The 20,502-nt window shown below is 35.3% G+C and overlaps 1 protein-coding gene across 7 annotated transcripts in view; it reads right to left on the bottom strand.

Moving 5' to 3' along the window:
- Nucleotides 1-20,502, bottom strand: part of LARP1B (La ribonucleoprotein 1B) — a 128,575-nt gene that overhangs the window by 19,423 nt on the left and 88,650 nt on the right. For 4 of the 7 annotated variants that reach the window (XM_068543425.1, XM_068543426.1, XM_068543431.1 and 1 more), the window contains exons 13-14: nt 3,565-3,791; nt 3,002-3,108 (exon numbers count right to left, since the gene is read on the bottom strand). In XM_068543425.1, the coding sequence (XP_068399526.1) occupies nt 3,002-3,108; nt 3,565-3,791 (334 nt within the window). The remainder of the gene's footprint in view (nt 1-3,001; nt 3,109-3,564; nt 3,792-20,502) is intronic. The other 3 variants (XM_068543428.1, XM_068543429.1, XM_068543430.1) reach the window with 1 other exon arrangement.

The following is a 20,502-nucleotide window of genomic DNA, read 5'->3' as shown; positions in this document are numbered from 1 at the left end:
TTCGAAAAAAAGAAAAGAATAAAAAAAGGACATTCAGACAGTGGGGATGAAACAATGGCTACCGGACTCTGTGTCTGTACCTTGTTGACCAGAGGCAGTTAGCAGTCAACACAGAACTCCAATATTTGGAGGACAAGGTCCTTATTGCCTACTTTGGATCCAGCAAGCCACACCAGAGGTGTGGGTTGCCATCTTCCCAAATGCCTGTCACAGGGCTGGGGCAGTGGGAGATGGCCGCTACTACACCAAAGGCTGATATCAACGAATATTAACAATTTACCAGACACGCTTTCCCCTGGAAGCTTTAAGTGTTCAGATAGACTGTAGAGTTCCAAAATAGTCAATGCAGACAGTTTCTGCTGATACAGTTGTTGTCTAAGTGGTGAGACAGATTCCTGTTCCTTCCCATTCTGCCATCTTCCTGACATTACTCTCCTTAGTGGTTATTTTTTTTAATGTAATTTTTTTTTATTGTATTCTGAGATGTGTCATCATTTAAAAGCCCACATAACTCAGTTAATCAATTTTTCCAAATGACCAATTCATGATGTTACAAATGCATGCATAGACAAAAAGAGCCATTCAAAGTGGAAGAAGTCCAATGGCTTTTAATGTAACAGAGTATGAAAAATTCACTGAGTAGAAGAAGGTCACTTATATATGGTTTAGATTCTACACTGCAACTAACTTTTAAAAAATTACCACTTGTTCAGCTTTAGTATAATATCAAAGAAGAATACCTACAATTATCTGAAAAGGCTATTAAAATACTCCTCCCTTTCTTGGATTTTATTCCTCTACTTCAACAATAAAAAAACAAATTATAAGATTAAATATAGAAACACATGAGAATCCAGTTATCTAATATAAAGGGAAAACATTAAACAAATATGCAAAACTTTAAAACAATGCCACTCTATTCAGGAATTTTTTTGTTTTGAGAAATATAATTATATTTCATAAAAATATGTCATTTATGTTAATATGTAATATGTTTATTATTATTATTTTAAATGAATAAATATTTAATTGTTTTCAGTTTTACTTTTAAACTCAATTCAGTTTAATTTTTTATTTTTACATTATATAACTCCCATAAACAAAAGCTCTTTGAAGTCCTCAATAACTAAAAGGATAAAGAGGTCCTTAGACAAAAAGGTTTGAAAACTATTTCACTGAACCATATCACTTTTGATGCTTAAAATTCATTACAAACAGAATGAGCCATGAATCTGAATTCATACCTAGATCCATCATAGAATTCTATGCTCAATGAAAATATCTTTCAAAATGAAAAAAAAGAAACCTTTTCCTGATAAACAAAAGCTAACAGAATTCATTGCCAATAGACCTGCACAAGAAGTGTTTAAGAAATGAAGAGCATTGCAAATGGTAAAAATGAGAATACATTTAAAATTCCTTTTTCTCATGTTAATTGTTTTAAAAGATAATTGTCTAAAGAAAACTAATAACAAAATATAGCAGAAAGGACGGTAGGAAAAGGAACTTTACTGCAGTAAGGTTCTTATCCTATACGTGTAATGATATATTACTTGAAAATAGATTATATTTTAAAACGTATATTATAAACCCTAGAAGACCAGTAAAAAATAAGAGCTACAACAAGAAGACAATAGTAGGGATAAAATAGAATCATTACAAAAACTAAGCTGATCCAAAAGAAAGTAGGAGAAAAGAGCAAAGAACAGATGAGACAAACAGAATATAAGACACTGCCAGCACTGACATTAATGTAGATGGTCAAAGATATGACTGCTTACAGTGGGGGAGGCAGGGTATGCAGAGGGTACCGGGAGCTCTGTGTACCTCCCGCTCAAGTCTGCTGTGTAGCTACAACTCCTCTAAAAGACAAGCTGGCAAACAAAATCCACCCCTCATTATTGTAACTTCATACTTGCCTGTCATCTCTGAATTAAGCTCCAGAAAGGCAGGGACTGTACCTGCCTTGTTCCCTGCTACATATCAGTGCAACATTTTTCACCATTATCTACTGATCTCTAAATATACTGCTCTGATAAAAATAAATAAATAAAAGAAACAAACTCTCAAAATGACTTAGAATACAAAATAACTATTCGTATACAATAGGTGTGCAAGAAGAACATATACACATTTTATCTTTTAAGGAAAATATATCTAATGAGAACAAAATGTAAAAGAAACAAATTAACATCCCTGGAAAGACATACTTGGAGATTTTCAGATCATGATACACTCTCTAGCTTTTCTTTGAAAGAAACTAACTACTCCTTCCCTTAACCAGTCAAAAAACACTTTTTCCTAAAGCTCATTTTCCAATTAGAAAGCTGATCAGATAATTAGTCTGAAAATATCTATACAAACACAAGATAGGTTTTCAAGAAACACAAAGCAATTAGTAAAATCACCTCTGCATCCACTCTACAGGACAAAACATAACCATACTTTTATAATGCACTTAACTGGCATTGTAAAAGGTTTGCTCTGTCATCTCTTTTGAGGTAAATAATAGTCTTTCTTTTTTAAATTAAAAACTAAAAGACAAACCACTTACTGCTAATAACCAGCTAATCTAAATTATTTCCCCCCAAAGGAAAAATTCCAAAATATTAATGTGTTTTATTTCCATATCCTTTATGTAGTTTTGCGTGGATTGTTTAGCACATTAACTCACTAAGAACCTACTATGCTACGAAAAATCTGGAATCTTTCCAAAGATAATAACTTTAATAGACCTAAATATTTTTAATTGAAGAGCACACATTTGTGAAAATTACTTTAAAAGGAAAAAAAAAAAAACAACTGTCCTACTGAATTATTCCTTAATATACTTATTGTAAAACTGTCCCACTTATTTCCCCTTCTTTGGCTTCTTTTTACTATTTTCTTGTTCTATTAATTTGCTAACATATTAATTCTTAAATGTTCCCAAATATCTAATTAGTACTGTTTTCAGCAAATTTAAAATCAAGAACAAAGCAATGTTTGACAAATACGGTACCTGACAGAGGATGCTCTTGGCCCGTGATCTCTGGAATCCATTACCCAACCAACATGACACTCGAGAGGGGGATTTGTACTATGTCTTGTTTTTCTCTTTCTTGGACTCTAAGGAAAAAGAAGTCAAACATTGCAATTACCTTCAGTAGTGTGAACCTCACAAGTCAATTAAAAAAACCCTCTGACTGTAAACCAACTCAAACATTTTCATATGGTGGATGACACATTATGAAATCATATGAAGTCACAAAACTCAAATATGTCACATACAAGTTACAAAACTTCACAAGGCCCTTTGCTAGGTTTCAACACAAGGATTCAAAAAAATACAACTTAGAATGATTCCTCATTACACCTTCTGATCGTCTTTAATTAACACTACCCATTGTAAAGAAGTTATTCCTTAACCTGAGAAGACATCGCTATGGTAAAATATCATTTTTTAATGAATTCTTGCAGTCTAAAATATACATTATTTTTATCGTGATAGAAACTAAAAAAGTATCATTTTGTAATGTTGAAGTATACAAATGGCAGGCTTTATATTCCTGGTGTTTTGCGTACCTTTATATCAATGGCTTTGGGTTCTTTAACAACAGGATAAAATCTTGGTGTTTTGTTTGGATCTTGTAATCCAGGTGTTCGAGGTGTTTTGGGTGTCCTTGCAGGATAAATTCTAGGAGATTCTGGAACTGCTGTGGGTAATGAACAGGCCATTGTTGCTGAAGATATTTCTGAAACATCAAACAACTTCTGAGCTAATTCATCAGTCAAATCTGCAAAATAAAAAGCTGTTAAAAGGATTTAGGTGCTAGAAAAATATTTTACTTTGAGAACAAGGATAATTCTGAAATTCTCTATTCTCAGAGGATTTTTTCATCAGAAATATTTCAAATATATAAGAAAGAATTTTAAAAAACCACTTGTCTACATATCACCTACCCTACTAAATTTTAATTTTGCTTTATTTCTGACTTTTTTTTTAAAGAAAAATATGCTAAAGACCACTGTGTAACCTTTCCTAATCCCATTTTGCTTCTCCTCCTCAGAGATAACCAGGCTCTTAAATTTGGTATTTTTATCTATTATTGTATATATATAATAATATTATTTTGCATAATTAACTTTATATAAGTGGCATCACACTATATTATCATTTTGCAGGCTTTTTCAGTCAGCATTTTGTTTGTGACAATTATTCAGGTCTATTCATATGGCTTTGGCTTATTCATTTTCACTGCAGAATATCATGCTGTTATACACATATCAAAATTTATTCATTCTCCTGAGGACATCTGTGTTACTTTCAAAGTTTTGGTATAATCAATAATGCTGCAATGAACATTGTTGAACATGTATCTTTATACAGGTGTGAGCATTTCTCTAGGGTTTATAGCTGAAATGGAAATGCTGAGTCAAATGGCATGTGCATCTTCTGACTTACTAAATACTGATTGTCAACCTGCTTTCTACAGTTGTTTCACCAATTTATACTTCCAGCAGCAGCATGTAAATGTCCCAACGATTTAACATCCTGGTCAAGGCTGGGTTTTGTGTAAACTTTTAAATATTTTTTCCATCTCATGGGATTTAAAAGGTATTTGCATTTCTTTGGTCATTAGAGAAGTTGAGCATATTTTCATATAGTCATCACTCAGTATTCCCTGTCGTGAGCTTGCCATTTATACCCTTTTGACTATTTTTCTATTGGGTTGTTTTACTTAGTTTATGAAAATCTTAAGATAAAATACTAAGTAAGCAAGCAGATGAATCAAGTAGTATTGTCAAAAATGCAGGCTCTATTTCTATGTGGTTTTTCTTCAGACTTATCAACTTCTTTCGATTCATACAATAACCTTTTGTTCACTTGACAGATATTATTGAGTACCTACTACTATATGCCAAGTACTATTCTAGAGGCAAGTTTGTAAACTCAAAAAGTGAACTCACCACTCTAAGACCTAATCTCTCTGTCTTGACATTTTCCCTCCTAATCCATTTTCTTTACTGTTGCCAGAATGATTATTCTGAGGAGCAAATTAGGTCATTTCACATTTCTACTTAAAAATTTTCAGCATTTCCCTGTTGCCTATAGGAGAAGTATAGACTTTTTATCATGGCATATAAGACTTTCCTGATTTTGCCTCATCTATTGTCATTCTCCACTTCAACCTTGGTGCCCCAAATAGCAACCTACTTGTTGTTCCTGTTTTCTTGCTTCATATCTTTTCATACGCTTTTTCCTCTAACTAAAAGTCCCTTTCCTTCATCTTTTTACACCCAGTTAGACTCATACCCTTCCTTTAATACCCAGCATAAATGTTACTTTCCCTGGGAATGCATAGCATTCCTTAAACATCTTCTGTCAACAGAATTAATCAATTCTTTATTTGTACCACCTCTGCATTTTATCCATTTATTTTTAGATTTATTAAATTAAAATTTATCTTCTTACATATCATTCCATTAAATGCTAACAGTAAGTCTCAGTGCTTCCCTGAAAGCAAGGGCCAAAATCTAATGTATGTATACCAGGCTGTACAACTGTGACTAGAAAAAAGTATATCCCCACCCAATGACTGATAAACTTAACTGAATTGTGTTAATGCTGTTTTTCTGTATAGCAAAAAGATACACAATATCGGGGGTTAAAAGTAGGAGCATACAATTAAAAATATGGTAAATCCAGTGCCCTTGTAAAAGAAATATTCAAAGATCTAGGAGCAGTAACAACCCAGAAAGTAAGCTTCCTAGCATCTAGATTATGGTCTCTAAATTCAATTTCCCACTGATCCAGTCTCCTTAAAAACAAAAAACAAAAAAAACAGTCTGAAGCACAAAGTATTATACGAGCCTAGGAAATCTTGAGCCAGAAAGCAATGAAGTTAAAAATGAAAATATTAGCATAGTTCATGAAAACATAGCAGCAAACTTTAGGGGACATCACCAGTGAAAACAATGACTGAACTGGATTAAGCACATCAAATAAATAAACCCCATGAGTTCATAATGATACTTAAAAACTTAATCATATCTCTGAGTTGTTAGGGCACCAACTCATTATTCTGAAAATGATAAACTGAATACAAAGAAATAAACAAGAATTTATCCTTCCTTTCTTGTAAAAATTGAATTCCAGAGTAAACGAAGAGTTGATAAAAAAAAATTCTTCCTTATAGAATTCTAGGTTAAGAAATACAGAAGAAATAATAGAATTGGAAAGTGAATATTTTGCAACTCTAATGAAATAGAGGACCAGGGGAATATTCATCAGTAGCTGCTAAAAGCATTTGGTAAAACGTTGAGGAGAGATTTCACGAGCCATGAAAGAAATAACTGATATACTGACTTCATTAAAATGAAAACCTTACGCTTTGCGAACAACACTGTCAAGAGAACGAAAAGACGAGCCACAGAATGGCAGAAAGTATTTGCAAAAGACACATCTGATAAAGGACTATTATCCAAGATATACAAAGAACTTTTAAAACTCATCAATTAAAAAAACAAAACAATATCTGATTAGAAAATGGGCCAAAGACCTAACAGACACTTCACCAAAGAAGAAATACAAATGGCAAATAACACATGAAGATACTCCACATCAGATATCATCAGGGAATTGCAAAGTAAGACAACAATGAGATTCTACTACACACCTATCAGATTGGCCAAAATCCAGAACACTGGCAACACTAATAAATGCTGGCGAGAATGTGGAGTAACAGGAGCTCTCATTCATTGGTGGTAGGAATGCAAAATGGTACAGCCACCTTGGAAGACAATTTGGAAGTTTCTTACAAAACTAAACATACTCTTACCATACAATCTAGCAGTCGCCCTCCTTGGTACTTACCCAAAGGAGCTGAAAACTTATGTCCACACAAAAACCTGCTCATGGATGTTTAAAGCAGCTTTATTCATAATTGCAAAAACTTGGAAGCAGCCAGAACATCCTTCAGTAGGCAAATGGATAAACTGTGGTATGTTCAGACAATGGACTATTATTCAGTGGAAAAAAGAAATGAGCTATCAAACCATGAAGAGACATGGAGGAACCTTAAATGCACATTACTAAGTGAAGGGATCCAATCTGAAAAGGCTACACAGTGTAAAATTCCAACTATTCGACATTCTGGAAAAGGAAAACTATGGAGATGATAAAAAGACCAGTTGTTTCTAGGGGTTGAGGGGAGGGAGAGATGAACAGGTGGAACGCAGAGGATTTTTAGGGCTGTGAAAATACTATGTTTGATACTATAATGATGGCTACATCTCATTATACATTTATCCAAACCCGTAGAATGTACACCAGGAGTAAATGCTAATGGAACTATGGACTTTTGGTGACTACAATGTGTCAACGTAGGCTCATCAATTGGAACAAATGTACCACTCTGATGTGGGATGTTGCTATAAAGAGGCAACATCTTGCACCAGATGGGTGATGGCTATGCAAATTGGGATCAGGGAGTAAATGGGAAATCTCTGTACCTTCCTGTTAATTTTGCTATGAGCCTAAAACTGCTCTAGAAAAAAAGTCTTTAAAAAAAAAAAAAAAAAGGTAAAGGGAAACTTTATGATGAATGGATCAGACTGATAACATCTAAACCCAATGACCAGTCATAACATCACTAAAAGTGAGCCTGAAAGACATCATATGATGCAATGGGAAGTAAACAACTCCTCCTAAGAAATAGTCTTGCCATCAGAAATATAGAAGTCCTGAATATACTAACTATTCTATATCTAAATACCAGTTCACAGGAAATAGAGGAGATAAAGGGACATATGATATGAAGATACAATCAGATAAATCTGGATCATAAGAAATTGCATGACAAAGTAATCACTTTCTTCAACAAATCACTGGCGTGGAAAAACACGAGAAGAGGAATGATTATAGATTAAAAGTGACTTAATGGTCTTATCAATCAAATGCAATGTGTGCATCTTGCTTGGTCCTGATTCAAACAACAAATTAGGAAAAGATATATTTCAGACAATCAGGAACAACAAACAAAAACTGGGTAGTAGATGATATTAAGGAATTATTGCTAATTTTATGTGAAATAATGGTACCATGAAAATTAATATATATATATATAAATTTGCAATATACAATGAAATATTTACAGAATAAATAATATGGTGTTTGAGATTCGATATGCAATACCAGAAACAGATGAGGAACAAGGTACAGATGAAAAAAGAATGTCAAACTATTAACAATTGTTGAAATTAGGTGAGATGGGTACATGGGGGTTCATTAGACAGTTTTCTCTGCTTTTATTTTTATCTGAACATTTCCATATTAAAAAGTTACGTTTTATTTCAGTTTTATATTTATTTTATTCCTGGTTTAATTCAGTGTGAATTTTACCCACCAAGAAGAGTCCAGATATACCAATTTTGTGAAGACTAAGATCTATAGAGTACTTTTGTTATCTCAAAAGAAACATTTTACAAAATTTGTATAGCGTACCATAAACCAATTTATATTTTGACAGGGACTTCCCTGGTGGTCCAGTGAGTAAGACTCTGTGCTCCCAATGCAGGGGGCTCTTGTTCAATCCCTGGTCAGGGAACTAGATCCTGCATGCAAGCCACAACTAAGAAGCCCGTGTGCCGCAACTAAGACCTGGCACAGCCAAAATAACTAACTAACTAAATAAATAAATATTAAAAAATGATAGGGCTTCCCTGGTGGCGCAGTGGTTGGGAGTCTGCCTGCTAGTGCGGGGGGCGCGGGTTCGAGCCCTGGTCTGGGAGGATCCCACATGCCGTGGAGCGACTAGGCCCGTGAGCCACAACTACTGAGCCTGCGTGTCTGGAGCCTGTGCTCCGCAATAAGAGAGGCCCCAATAGTGAGAGGCCCACGCACCGCGATGAAGAGTGGCCCCCGCTTGCCACAACTAGAGAGAGCCCTAGCACAGAAACGAAGACCCAACATAGCAATCAATCAATCAATAAATAAATCTTTAAAAAAAAAAAAAGATAATATTTTGACAAAAAATTATCAAAAATAGTTAACACAATTGCAAGTACATAAAATATAGTAGATATAAAAATTAAATTACTAGAAATATAGGTAGTTACGAAATAAGAATACATTAAAAAAATTTTTTTTTGGTTGCATTGGGTCTTAGTTGTGGCAGGTGGGCTCCTTAGTTGCGGCAGGTGGGCTCCTTAGTTGTGGCATGTGAACACTTAGCTGTGGCAAGTGAACTCTTAGTTGCAGCATGAATGTGGGATCTAGTTACCAGATCAGGGATGGAAACTGGGCTCCCTGCATTGGGAGCACAGAGTCTTAACCACTGCGCCACCAGGGAAGTCCCTAAAGTTGTTTTTTATCAAATATAAGCCTGGGATGATACATGAATATCATCTAGATATTATAACTTCTTCTTATCAAAATCATGGGCCATCTCTTGTACATGAATGTTCAAAATAGCATTTTTCATAATAGCCAAAACCAAAACCAAAAAATCCAAATATCCATCAACTTCCAAATGGATAAACAAAATGAAGTATGTCCATGCTATAGAACACTACCTCACAAAAAGGAGTGAAGTACAAATATAAGCAACAACATGGATTAATCTCAAAAATGTTATATTAATTGAAAGAAGCCAGACACATTGACTACATATCATATGATCCCATTTACATGAAATTTCTAGGAAGTGTAAAAACATGCAGACAGAAAGCAGGTCACTGGTTACCTCAGACTGAAACTGAGTGCTGAAACTGACTGCAAATGATCGTGGGGGAACTTTTATCATGATGGAATTTAAAAACTGAATTGTGGCACTGGTGTACAACTATACAAATTTACTGAAATTAATCAAACTATACACTTAAAGTGAGTTAATTTTATGTAAGTTATACCTCAAGAAAGCTTTAAACCACAAAAGACCAGGCCATCTGCTCTTCAGGGAACCTCAATTGTGATTGACTACCATACAGTTTCTGCTAAAAGTTTATCAGAGAAGACTGATATTTCAGAGGATTAGGCTAAAGCACTGATTTTCAAAGTGTAGTCCCAACCAGTGGTATCAGGATAATCTGGGAACTTGTTAAAAATGCATATTCTCAGGTCTTACCTCAACTTACTAAATCAAGAAACTCTGGGGACAGAGTTCCTTGATTTAACAAGATTTCCAGGTGAATCTGATACGTGCCAAAGTTTAAGAACCACTGGACTGAGGGGGCTGTGCTAACTATTTTGCCACTTAAGATTTTCCAAATTTTATTGCCACCAAATCATTGCACACCTGCATACCTGGACCATATGAACCTTATCCACATTCCCCATTGTCTTTATAGACAGGAATTGCCTTTATAAAAACAGAACTTAATATTATGCTGTTGGTGTTTACTGAAGGCTGATAATAAAAAATGCTACACGAGGACTGACATTCTATTTTTTTTATGTGAATAAAATGTCACTGAAGCAGGACTCAGCAAATTGTTTTCTGTAAATGCCAGACAGTAATTTTTTTTCACTTTTCGGGTCATAAAGTCTCTGTTAAAACTACTCAACCCTGCCATTGTAGCACAGCTATAGACTATATGTAAATGAATGGTATGGCCAGATTAGACCATGTCAGGCCAGTTTTGGCCTATGGGTAATAAATTTGCCAACCACTGAAACTGGATTTACACTTTGCCTGCAAAAAGTCATTATAACTATATTTCATGTACTCGATAAGGTAGAGGAAAGTATGAACACATCAAAAAGAGATACAGACAATAAAAAAAAGAATCCAATCCAACTTCAGGAGAAGAAAAATACAACAGCTGAGATTTTTCAAAAATACACCAGATGGGTTTAAAAATAGATTAGACACTGCAGAATAAAAGACTAATTAACCTGAAAGCATAGGATTAGAAATTGCCCAAAACAAAACACAGAGGAAAAAAAAGACTGAAAAAAAAGAAGAGGGCATTATTGAGCTATGTGACTTCAAGTAGCTTAATATACATGTAACTGGAATCTTAAAGGAAAGATTTAAAAGTACATTAAAAATTATTAATTTTAAAAATTTAAAATGTTAATTTAAAATATGGCTAAAAATTTTTCCAAATTTGGTTAAAAATATGTAAACACATAGATAAAAAACTCAATAAGCCTGGAAGAAAATCACATCAAGACAATCACAATTAAACTTCTTCCAACAGGTGATAAGGAGAAATAGTAAAAGCAGCCAGAATCAATAGCATTTATCCAATCTGAACGACAGAGCAAAAAACAATTGGAAAGAACTAATCAAGCCTCAGGAACCTGTGGAACAACAATATGTCCTTGAGAGGAGAGAAAATGCAGAACCAAAAAAATTTTTGAAGAAATAATAGTTTAAAACTTCCCTAGTTTGGCTAAAGGCATGAACCTACACATTCAAGAAACAGAGAGAACCCCATCAAGGATTAATCCAGAGAAATCCATGGTCAGACACATCACACTCTAATTGCTAAAAACTTAAGACAAATAAAAATTCTTGAAAGTAGCTAGAGAAAAAGAACTCAATACAAGTAAGGGAACAATCTGAATTACTACAAAATTTTTAAATCACAAACTATGGAGGACAGAAAGAAGTGGCCTGACAGTTTTAAGTGCTGAAAGAAAAGAACTGTCATTCCAGAATTCTATATCCAAGGAAACATCCTTTGGGAATGAAGGTGAAATAAACACATCATCATCAGATGAAGGAAAACTAAGGTAAATAAATCATAGTCAGCAGAATTTCTCTCAAAGAATTGCTAAAGAAAGTACTTCAAACAGAAGAAAAGGATATCAGAAAGAAACTTGGAACATCATAAATACAGGAAGAGCAAGAGAATGGTAAAAGTATAATATAGATAATAGACTATTATCCTTTTAAGTTCTTTAAAACGTACTTGATAGTTAAAAGTAAAAAATATAACACATAGGATTTTCAATTTATTTTCAAGACTATAACACAAAGAAACTTATATGGAAGTAAAATTTCTACATTCCTATTGAAGTAGTAAAATATTGATTCTGAATAAAATGAAAAGTTAAGTGTATCTAGAGCAACCTAATCCCTAGAGGAACTACTAAAAAGATAATTACACAAAAAAGGCATATATGGCCAAACTCACCCTAGATAAATTAAAATGTAATTTAAAAAATTACATATACAGTTTTCCCTTGAACAACATGGGGTTAAATTTCACAGGTCAGTTTATAAGCAGATATTTTTTTTCAATAAATATAGGACATGTATTTTCATTTTAAAGATCTTTAAATTAACTAAGTGTGGGAAAAGTTTGCATTCAATTAGAGATCACAATATGTAGAATCAAAAGAACTAGGGTTTGAGTCCTGATTCTATTCAAACTGTTTCAGCTTCTTATCCTTGGGTGAGTCATTTATCAATTCCTTTGTTTTTGAGGGAGAGATAGCAGTACGTGTATTTTTGACTATGTTGGGGGGTCAGCACCCATAACCCTCTAGATGTTCAAGGGTCAACTGTAACCCAAACAGGGCAGAGAAAGGGAAACAAAGAAACAAAATCTAAATCCAAACATAGCAATAATTACATTAAATGTAAACAATCTAAACACACGAATTAAAAGACAGATTGTCAGACTGAATTTTAAAAAAAGACCAGTCTATATGCTGTCTATAACAAGCTCACTTCAAATATAATGAAATAAGTAGCTTAAAAGTAAAGGGATCAAAAAAGACACACCACATACCATACAAAGAGTAATCAAGAAAAAGCTGGAATGGCTATATCAAAATCAGATAAACTAGATTCCAGAGCAAATAAAATGACCAGGAATAAAGAAGGCAGTATAAACTGATATAAAGGTCAACTCCTAAGAAGACACAATAAACCTAAGGGTGTAGTACACCTAGTAAACAGAGCTTCAAAATAAATGAAGAAAAAACTGACAGAAATTAAAGGAAAAACAGACAAATCTGCAATTATAGTTGGAGACTTCAACACTTTTCTCTCACTAATAGAGCTAGTAGCCAAAAAAAAATCAGCAAGGGAATAGAACTTACAAACACCATCAACTAACTGACTCTAATAAGAATTTATAGATCACTCCACTCAAAAACAGCAGAATAAATATTCTTGTCAATGCACATGGAACATTCACTAAGACAGACCATACTGTGTGTCATAAATTAGACCTCGACAAATTTAAAAGAATTGAATCATGCAAAGTATGTTCTCTGACCATAATGGAATGAAACTATATATCAATAAGACCAATAACAAAAATATAATAGGAAAATTTCCAATCACTTGAAAATTAAACAACATGTTCAAAATATTCATGGATCAAAGAGGAAGTTTCAAGAGGAATTAGAGAATATTTTGAAAAGAATGAAAATTAAAACACAACACACCAAAATCTGTGAAATGAAGTTTAAACAGTGCTTAAAGGAAAGCATATAGGATAAAATGCTTATATTAGAAAAATCTCAAATGACTAATGTAAACTTCCCTCTTAAAAAATAATACATCAGGGGGACTTCCCTGGTGGTCCAGTGGGTACGATGCTGTGCTCCCAGTGCAGGGGGTCCGGGTTCGATCCCTGGTCAGGGAACTATATCCTGCATGCATGCCACAGCTAAAGAATTCACATGCCAAACTAAGAAGTCCTCATGCCCCAACTAAGAGTTTGCATGCCGCAACTAAGAAGCGCACATGCCACAACGAAGATCCCGAGTGCCACAACTAGGACCCAGTGCAGCCTAAATAAATACACATTTTTAAAAAAATAACATATCAGGCAAATACCCAAATATTTAGAAATTAAACAAAATCACTTCCAAATAACTGATGGGTCAAAGAAAAATACAAAGAAATTAGAAAATATTTAGAATTGAATAAAAATGAGAAAACAATATATTGAAATTTGTGAGATGCATCTAAAATAGTGCTTAAAAGGAAATTTGTAGCCATAAATTCTTATAATAGAAAAGAAGAAAGTTCTCAAATAAATTATCTAAGCTTCTACCTTATGAAACCAGAAAAGGAGGAGCAAAATAAACCCAAACCAGGAGGAAAAAAAAAGGAAAAATTAAAATTAGAGCAGAAAATACTACTACTGGGAGAAATAATAAGGTAGATCAATGAAAACAAATCTTCTTTAGAAAATGTATCAGGGACTTCCTTGGTGGCTCAGTGGTTAAGAATCTGCCTGCCAATGCAGGGGACACAGGTTCGAGCCCTGGTCTGGGACTATCCCACTTGCCGCGGAACAACTAAGCCCATGCACCACAACTACTGAGCCTGCGCTCTAGAGCCCGCGAGCCACAACTATGAAGCCTGCGTGCCTAAACCCCATGCACAGAAGCCACCGTAATGAGAAGCCCATGCACCGCAACGAAGAGTAGCCCCTGCTCGCCGCAACTAGAGCAAGCCCGCGTGCAGCAACGAAGACTCAACACAGCCAAAGATAAAAATAAATAAATAAAATTTTAAAAAGAGAAAATTTATCAAATCGATCAACTGATATAGCTCCAGCCAGACTGATCAGGAAAAAAAAGAAAGGGAGCACAAATTACAAATATCAGGAGTGAAAGAAGAGTTACTGATACCTTGTTTTATTGTGCTTTGCTTTATTGCAATTCAAAGACATTGAGTTTTTGTTTTTGTTTTTACAAAGAGAAAGGTGTTTTGTTGTTGTTGTTGTTGTTTTTTGGCCACGTGGCAGCATGTGGGATCTTAGTTTCCTGACCAGGGATCAAAGCTGTGCCCCCTGCAGTGGAAGCGTGGAATCCTAACCACTAGATCACCAGGGAATTCCCTACAGATTAAAGGTTTATGGCAACTTTACATCCAGCAAATCTATTGGTGCCATTTTCCAACAGCATTTGCTCATTCATGTCTCTGTGTCACATTTTGGTAATTATCACAATATTTCAAACTTCTCCATTATTATATTTGTTACAGTAATCTGTGACCAGTTATCTTTGATGCTACTATTGTAATTATTTGGGGGGTACCATGAACAAAACCCACATAAGACAGTAAACAATTGATAATGTGTATATTCTGACTGCTCCATCAACCAACTGTTCCCTCATCTCTTTCCCTCTCCCTGGGGCTCCCTATTCCCAGAGACACAAAAATATTGAAATTAGGCCAATTAATAATCCACAAAGGCTTCTAAGTGTTCAAGTGAAAGGAAGAGTCACACGTCTCTCACTTTAAATCAAAAGCTAGAAATGATTAAGCTTAGTGAGCAAGGCATATTGAAAGCGGAGATAAGCCAAAAGCTAGGCCTCTCATGCCAAACAGTTAAGTTGTGAATGCAAAGGAAAATTTCTTGAAGGAAATTAAAAGTGCTACTCCACTTTAATCGAATGATAAGAAAGTGAAACAGCCTTATGGCTAATATGGAGAAAGTTTTAGTAAGTCTGGATAGATCAAACCAGCCACAACATTCTTTAAGCCAAAAGCTAATCCAGAGCAAGGCCCTAACTCTCATCAATTCTTTGAAGCCTGAGAGAGGTGAGGAAGTTGCAGAAGAAAAGTCTGAAGCTAGCAGAGGTTGGTTCATGAGGTTTAAAGAAAAAAGCCATATCTCATTAACATAAACATGCAAGGTGAAGCAGCAAGTGCTGATGCAGAAGTTGCAGCAAGTTATCCAAGCAATCTAGCTAACATAATGCAGGAACAGCAGATTTTCAAAGTAAATGAAACATTCTTCTGTTGAAAGAAGATACCTATCTAGGACTTTCATAGCTAGAGAGAAATTAATGCCGGGCTTCAAAGCTTCAAAGGACAGGCTGACTCTGTTGTTAGGGGCTCATGCAGCTGGTGACTTTAAGTTGAAGTCAATGCTCATTTACCATTCTGGAAAACCCTTGGGCCCTTAAGAATGGTGCTAAATTTACTCTACCTGTGGTCTATAAATAGAATAACAAAGCCAGGATGACAGCAAATCTGTTTACAATATGGTTTCCAGGGGGTTGAAGCTCACTGTTGAGATCTATTGCTCAGAAAAAAAGATTCCTTTCAAAATATTATTGCTCACTGACAATGAAACTGGTCACCCAAGAGCTCTGATGGAGATGTATGACGAGGTTAACATTTTCATGCCTACTAACACAAAATCCATTCTGCAGCCCCAGGAACAAGGAGTAATTTCCACTTTCAAGTCTTATTATTTAGGAAATACATTTCGTAAGGCTTATAGCAGCCATAGATGGTGATTCCTTTGATGGATCTGTGCAAAGTAATTGAAAGCCTTCTGGAAAGGATTCGTCATTCTAGATGCCATTAAGAACATTTGTGACTCGTGGGAAGAGGTCAAAATATCAACATTAATAGGAGTTTGAAAGAAGTTGATCCCAGCATTCATGGATGATGCTGAGGGGTTCAAGACTTCAGTGGAGAAAGAAACTGCAGATGTTGTGGGAAGAGCAAGAGAACTAGAATTAGAAGTGGAGCCTGAAGATGTGATTGAATTGCTATAATCTCATGATAAAACTTAAGTGGATGAGGAGTTCCTTCTTATGGATGAGCAAAGAAAGTGGTTTCTTAAGATGGGATCTACTTACTCCTGGTGAAGACACTGTGAAGACTGTTGAAATGACAACAAAGGATTTCGAATACTATATAAACTTAAGTTGATAAAGCAGTAGCAGGGTTTGAGAGGACTGACTCCAATTTTGAAAGAAGATCCACTGTGGCTAAAATGCTATCAAACAGCATTGAATGCTACAGAGAAACGGTTCGTGAAAGGAAGAGTCAATCAATTTGGTAAACTTCATTGTTCCCTATTTTAAGAAATGGCCACAGCCACCCCAACCTTCAGCCACCACAACCCCGATCAGTCAGCAGCCATCAACACTGAGGCAAGGCCTGCCACCAGCAAAAGGATTACAACTTGCTGAAGGCTCAGATGATGGTTAGCATTTTTTAGCAATAAAGTACTTTTAAATTAAAGTATGTACATTTTTCTTTTAGCCATAATGCTATTGCACACTCAGTAGACTACAGTATAGTGTAAACATACTGTATACAGACTGGGAAACCAAAAAACTCATAGGACTTGCTTTATTGTGATATCTACTTTATTATGGTGGTCTGAAACCAAATCCACATCTCTGAGTTATGCCTGTATCTCTATAGACTCCATAAACATTAAAAGGATAAAAAGGGAATATTACCAAAAACACCTATGAAATGGACAACTTCTTTATAAACAAACTATAAAAGCTCACTCAAGAAAACCTAGATTACCTAAATAGTCCTATATCTCTTTAAAAAATTAATTTGTTGTTAAAAACATTCCAACAATTCCAGGCCCAGATGACTTCATTGGCAAATTCTACCACTCCTATAAGGAATCAGTAATAACAATTGTATACAAACTATTCCAAAATATAGAAGAGGAAGGAATGCTTACCAACTCATTTATGAGGGCAGCATTCCCTGATACCAAAACCAGACAAAGATAATCCAAGAAAATAAAAATACAAACCGATATTCCTCATTCCTCTAAAAAAAAAAAAAAAAAAAAAGCAAACTGAATCTAGTAATGTATACAAAGGATAATATGTCACAGTCAAATGAGGTTATCCTGGGACTCTTAGACTAGCTCAACATTTGAAGACAAATCAATGTAATTTACAACATAAATAAACCAATTAAGACAAACCATATAATCATTTCAAAAGACCCAGAAAAAAAGACAGAACAAAAAATCAGCATCCATTCATGATTAAAATCTCTCAGCACACTAGAAATAAAAGGGAACTTCCTCAACCTAATAAAGGGCATCTATGGAAAACCTACAACTAATATCATACCTAATGGTGAAAGACTGAATGCTTTCCTCCTAAAATCAGAAACAATGCAAGGATGTCTTATCTTATAACTTCTATTCAACATCATGTTGGAGGTGCCAACTGAGGCAATAAGGGAAGAAAATAAATGAAAGCATAGATAAATAAGAAATAGAACTACATCTATTCATAGACAACATGATTATCTGTGTAGAAATACATCAATATAGAATATATCAAAGAATCTATAGAAAAACTACTAGGCCTACTACTAGTAAGTTTATCAATATCACAGGATACAAAGTTGTATTAGTCAGGATTCTCCAGAGTAAAAGAACCAATAGGATAGAAAAGGAGATTTAATATGAGGAATTGGCTTACAAGGTTATGGAGGATGAGAAGCCCCATGATCTGCCATCTATAAGCTGGAGACTTAGGAAAGCCAGAGGTGTAATTCAGCCTGAGTCCAAAGGCCTGAGACCTAGGGGAGTCAATGATATAAATACCAGTCTGAGATGAGATGAGATGTCTCAGCTCAAACAATGAGACAGCAAAAAAGGAGCAAATTCCTCCTTCCTCCACTTTTTTGTTTTATTCAGGCCCTCAGTGGACTGGATGATGTCCACCCACACTGGGGATGGCAAACTACTTTACCACGCTGACCAATTCAGATACTAATCTCATGCAGAAATAGCCTCACAGAGAAACCCAGAAGTACTGTTTAACCAGACATCTGGACATCCTCTGATCCAGTTAAGTTGACACATAAAATTAACATCACAAAGGATCATATAAAAAATTCAATCCTATTTCTACATACTAGCAATAAACAATGGATCATAAAAATTTTAAAGCACCATTTACAGCAGCACCAAAATCATAATATACTTAGGAACATAGCCAACAAAATGTGTACAAAACACACCAAAAACTATAAAACACTGAAGAACAAAAAAATACTTAACTGGAGAAGTATGCAATATTCATGGATTGGAAGATTCTATTCCATTAAGATGTTAATTTTTCCTAAACTAATCTGAAGATTCAATGCAGTTCCAATCAAAACACCAGTTGGAGTTTTTATAGACACCAATAAGCTATTTTTATAATTTTATGAAAAGGCAAATAAACTAGAATAAACAAGACATTTTTTTAAAAAAAGAGAAAAGGTGGAGGACGTATACTGATTTTAAGATTATAGTTATCAAGTTGTGCTAGTGGCAAAGGGATAAACATAGAGACAAGATGAACAGAATATAGAGTCCAAAATCTATACACATATAGTTAATTGGTTTTTGTCAAAGATCAAAAGGCAGTTCAATGGAGAAAGAATAAACTTTCCAACAAATGGTGCTGAAATCACTGGATATCCATATCCATACTTATATCATATACCAAAAAGAAAAAAAAGAAAACAAACAACAATTAACTCAAAATTGAATAGAGACCTGAATTATGTAAAAGCTAAAAATATAAAGCCTCTAACAGAAAATCTTTGTGGCCAATAGTTCCTGTTACCTATACGTAAATGCCACATAAGAAGTTAAAACCTACTTATATAAAATTAGACAACCAGGGGACTTCCCTGGTGGTCCAGTGGTTAAGAATCCGTCTTGCAATGCAGAGGACCCGGGTTTGATCCCTGGTTGGGCAGCTAAGATCCCACATGCTGCGGGACAACTAAGCCTATGCGCCACAACTACTGAGCCCACATACCACGACTAGAGAGCCCACGTGCTGCAACTACAGAGCCCATGTGCTCTGGAGCCTGTGCACCACAACTAGAGAGCCAGAGCACTGGAACTAACGAGCGTGTGCACTCTGGAGCCCATGTGTCACAACAAGAGAGAAAGCCTGTGCACCGCAACAAGGAGCCTGCACACTGCAATGAAAGATCCCATGTGCCGCAACTAAGACCCAACACAGCTGATAAATAAATAAACAAACAAGCAAACAAATAAATAAAATTAGACAACTGGCTACAAGTCTCCCCCTGAATGTCAGGTCCAGACTGATTTTCAGGCTTATTCTCCTGAATTCCTCAGGGAATGAGATCTATTTTGTCTATTAAAGTTTGGGCTGTCACTCATCCTACTTCTAATTGGGTCTGTTGCACCAAAATGGAAGACCAAGGGATTGAGATCTTATTCAGACAAGACTCAGATCCAGGACTTGGAACAGGGGAGTATTACCAACTCGGTGTCCATTCCCCAAATCAAGGCAGGACTACACCCTATTTCAGGAGGAAGTAGCTAGAGTGGTCGTCACCTCATTCCCTGAAAGATGTGAGGAAGGTTGAAACAGGAGTGGGGATTGAAACCGAGTCCCCTAAAACCAAGTTCCTCTGCCAAGTTTATGATTAAGCTCTCTGTCCAAAATGTTATTCCCTTTCTTGTCCAACACGCTTTCTCAAGATTGAAGAGTAGCAAACAAAAGGGGGGACTGAAATTGGGCAGGACCATATGGGGCCCTCCCAGGTACAAATTCTTTGTGTCCCCCATTTCTTGTATATAGGGAATAGGCTTCATTCAGCCTCCTAGGCCCTCCCAGAGTTCCAAAGTGCAGATTCAAGCAGCTGCTAATCAAGGAAGTGAGGGAATGCAGAAACAAAGGAGGAGCATCAAGAAACAATAGTGCAGAATGGGGCAAGGTCCTGGTTTCTCCTTAAAGAAACTACATAACAATATATCGGGACTTCCCTGGTGGTGCAGTGGTTA

The sequence above is a fragment of the Eschrichtius robustus genome, chromosome 4 (assembly GCF_028021215.1).
Source record: "Eschrichtius robustus isolate mEscRob2 chromosome 4, mEscRob2.pri, whole genome shotgun sequence".
NCBI lineage: Eukaryota > Metazoa > Chordata > Mammalia > Artiodactyla > Eschrichtiidae > Eschrichtius > Eschrichtius robustus.
The sequence above is the reverse complement of the archived record's forward strand: the minus strand, read 5'-3'. Positions and strand labels throughout refer to the sequence as shown.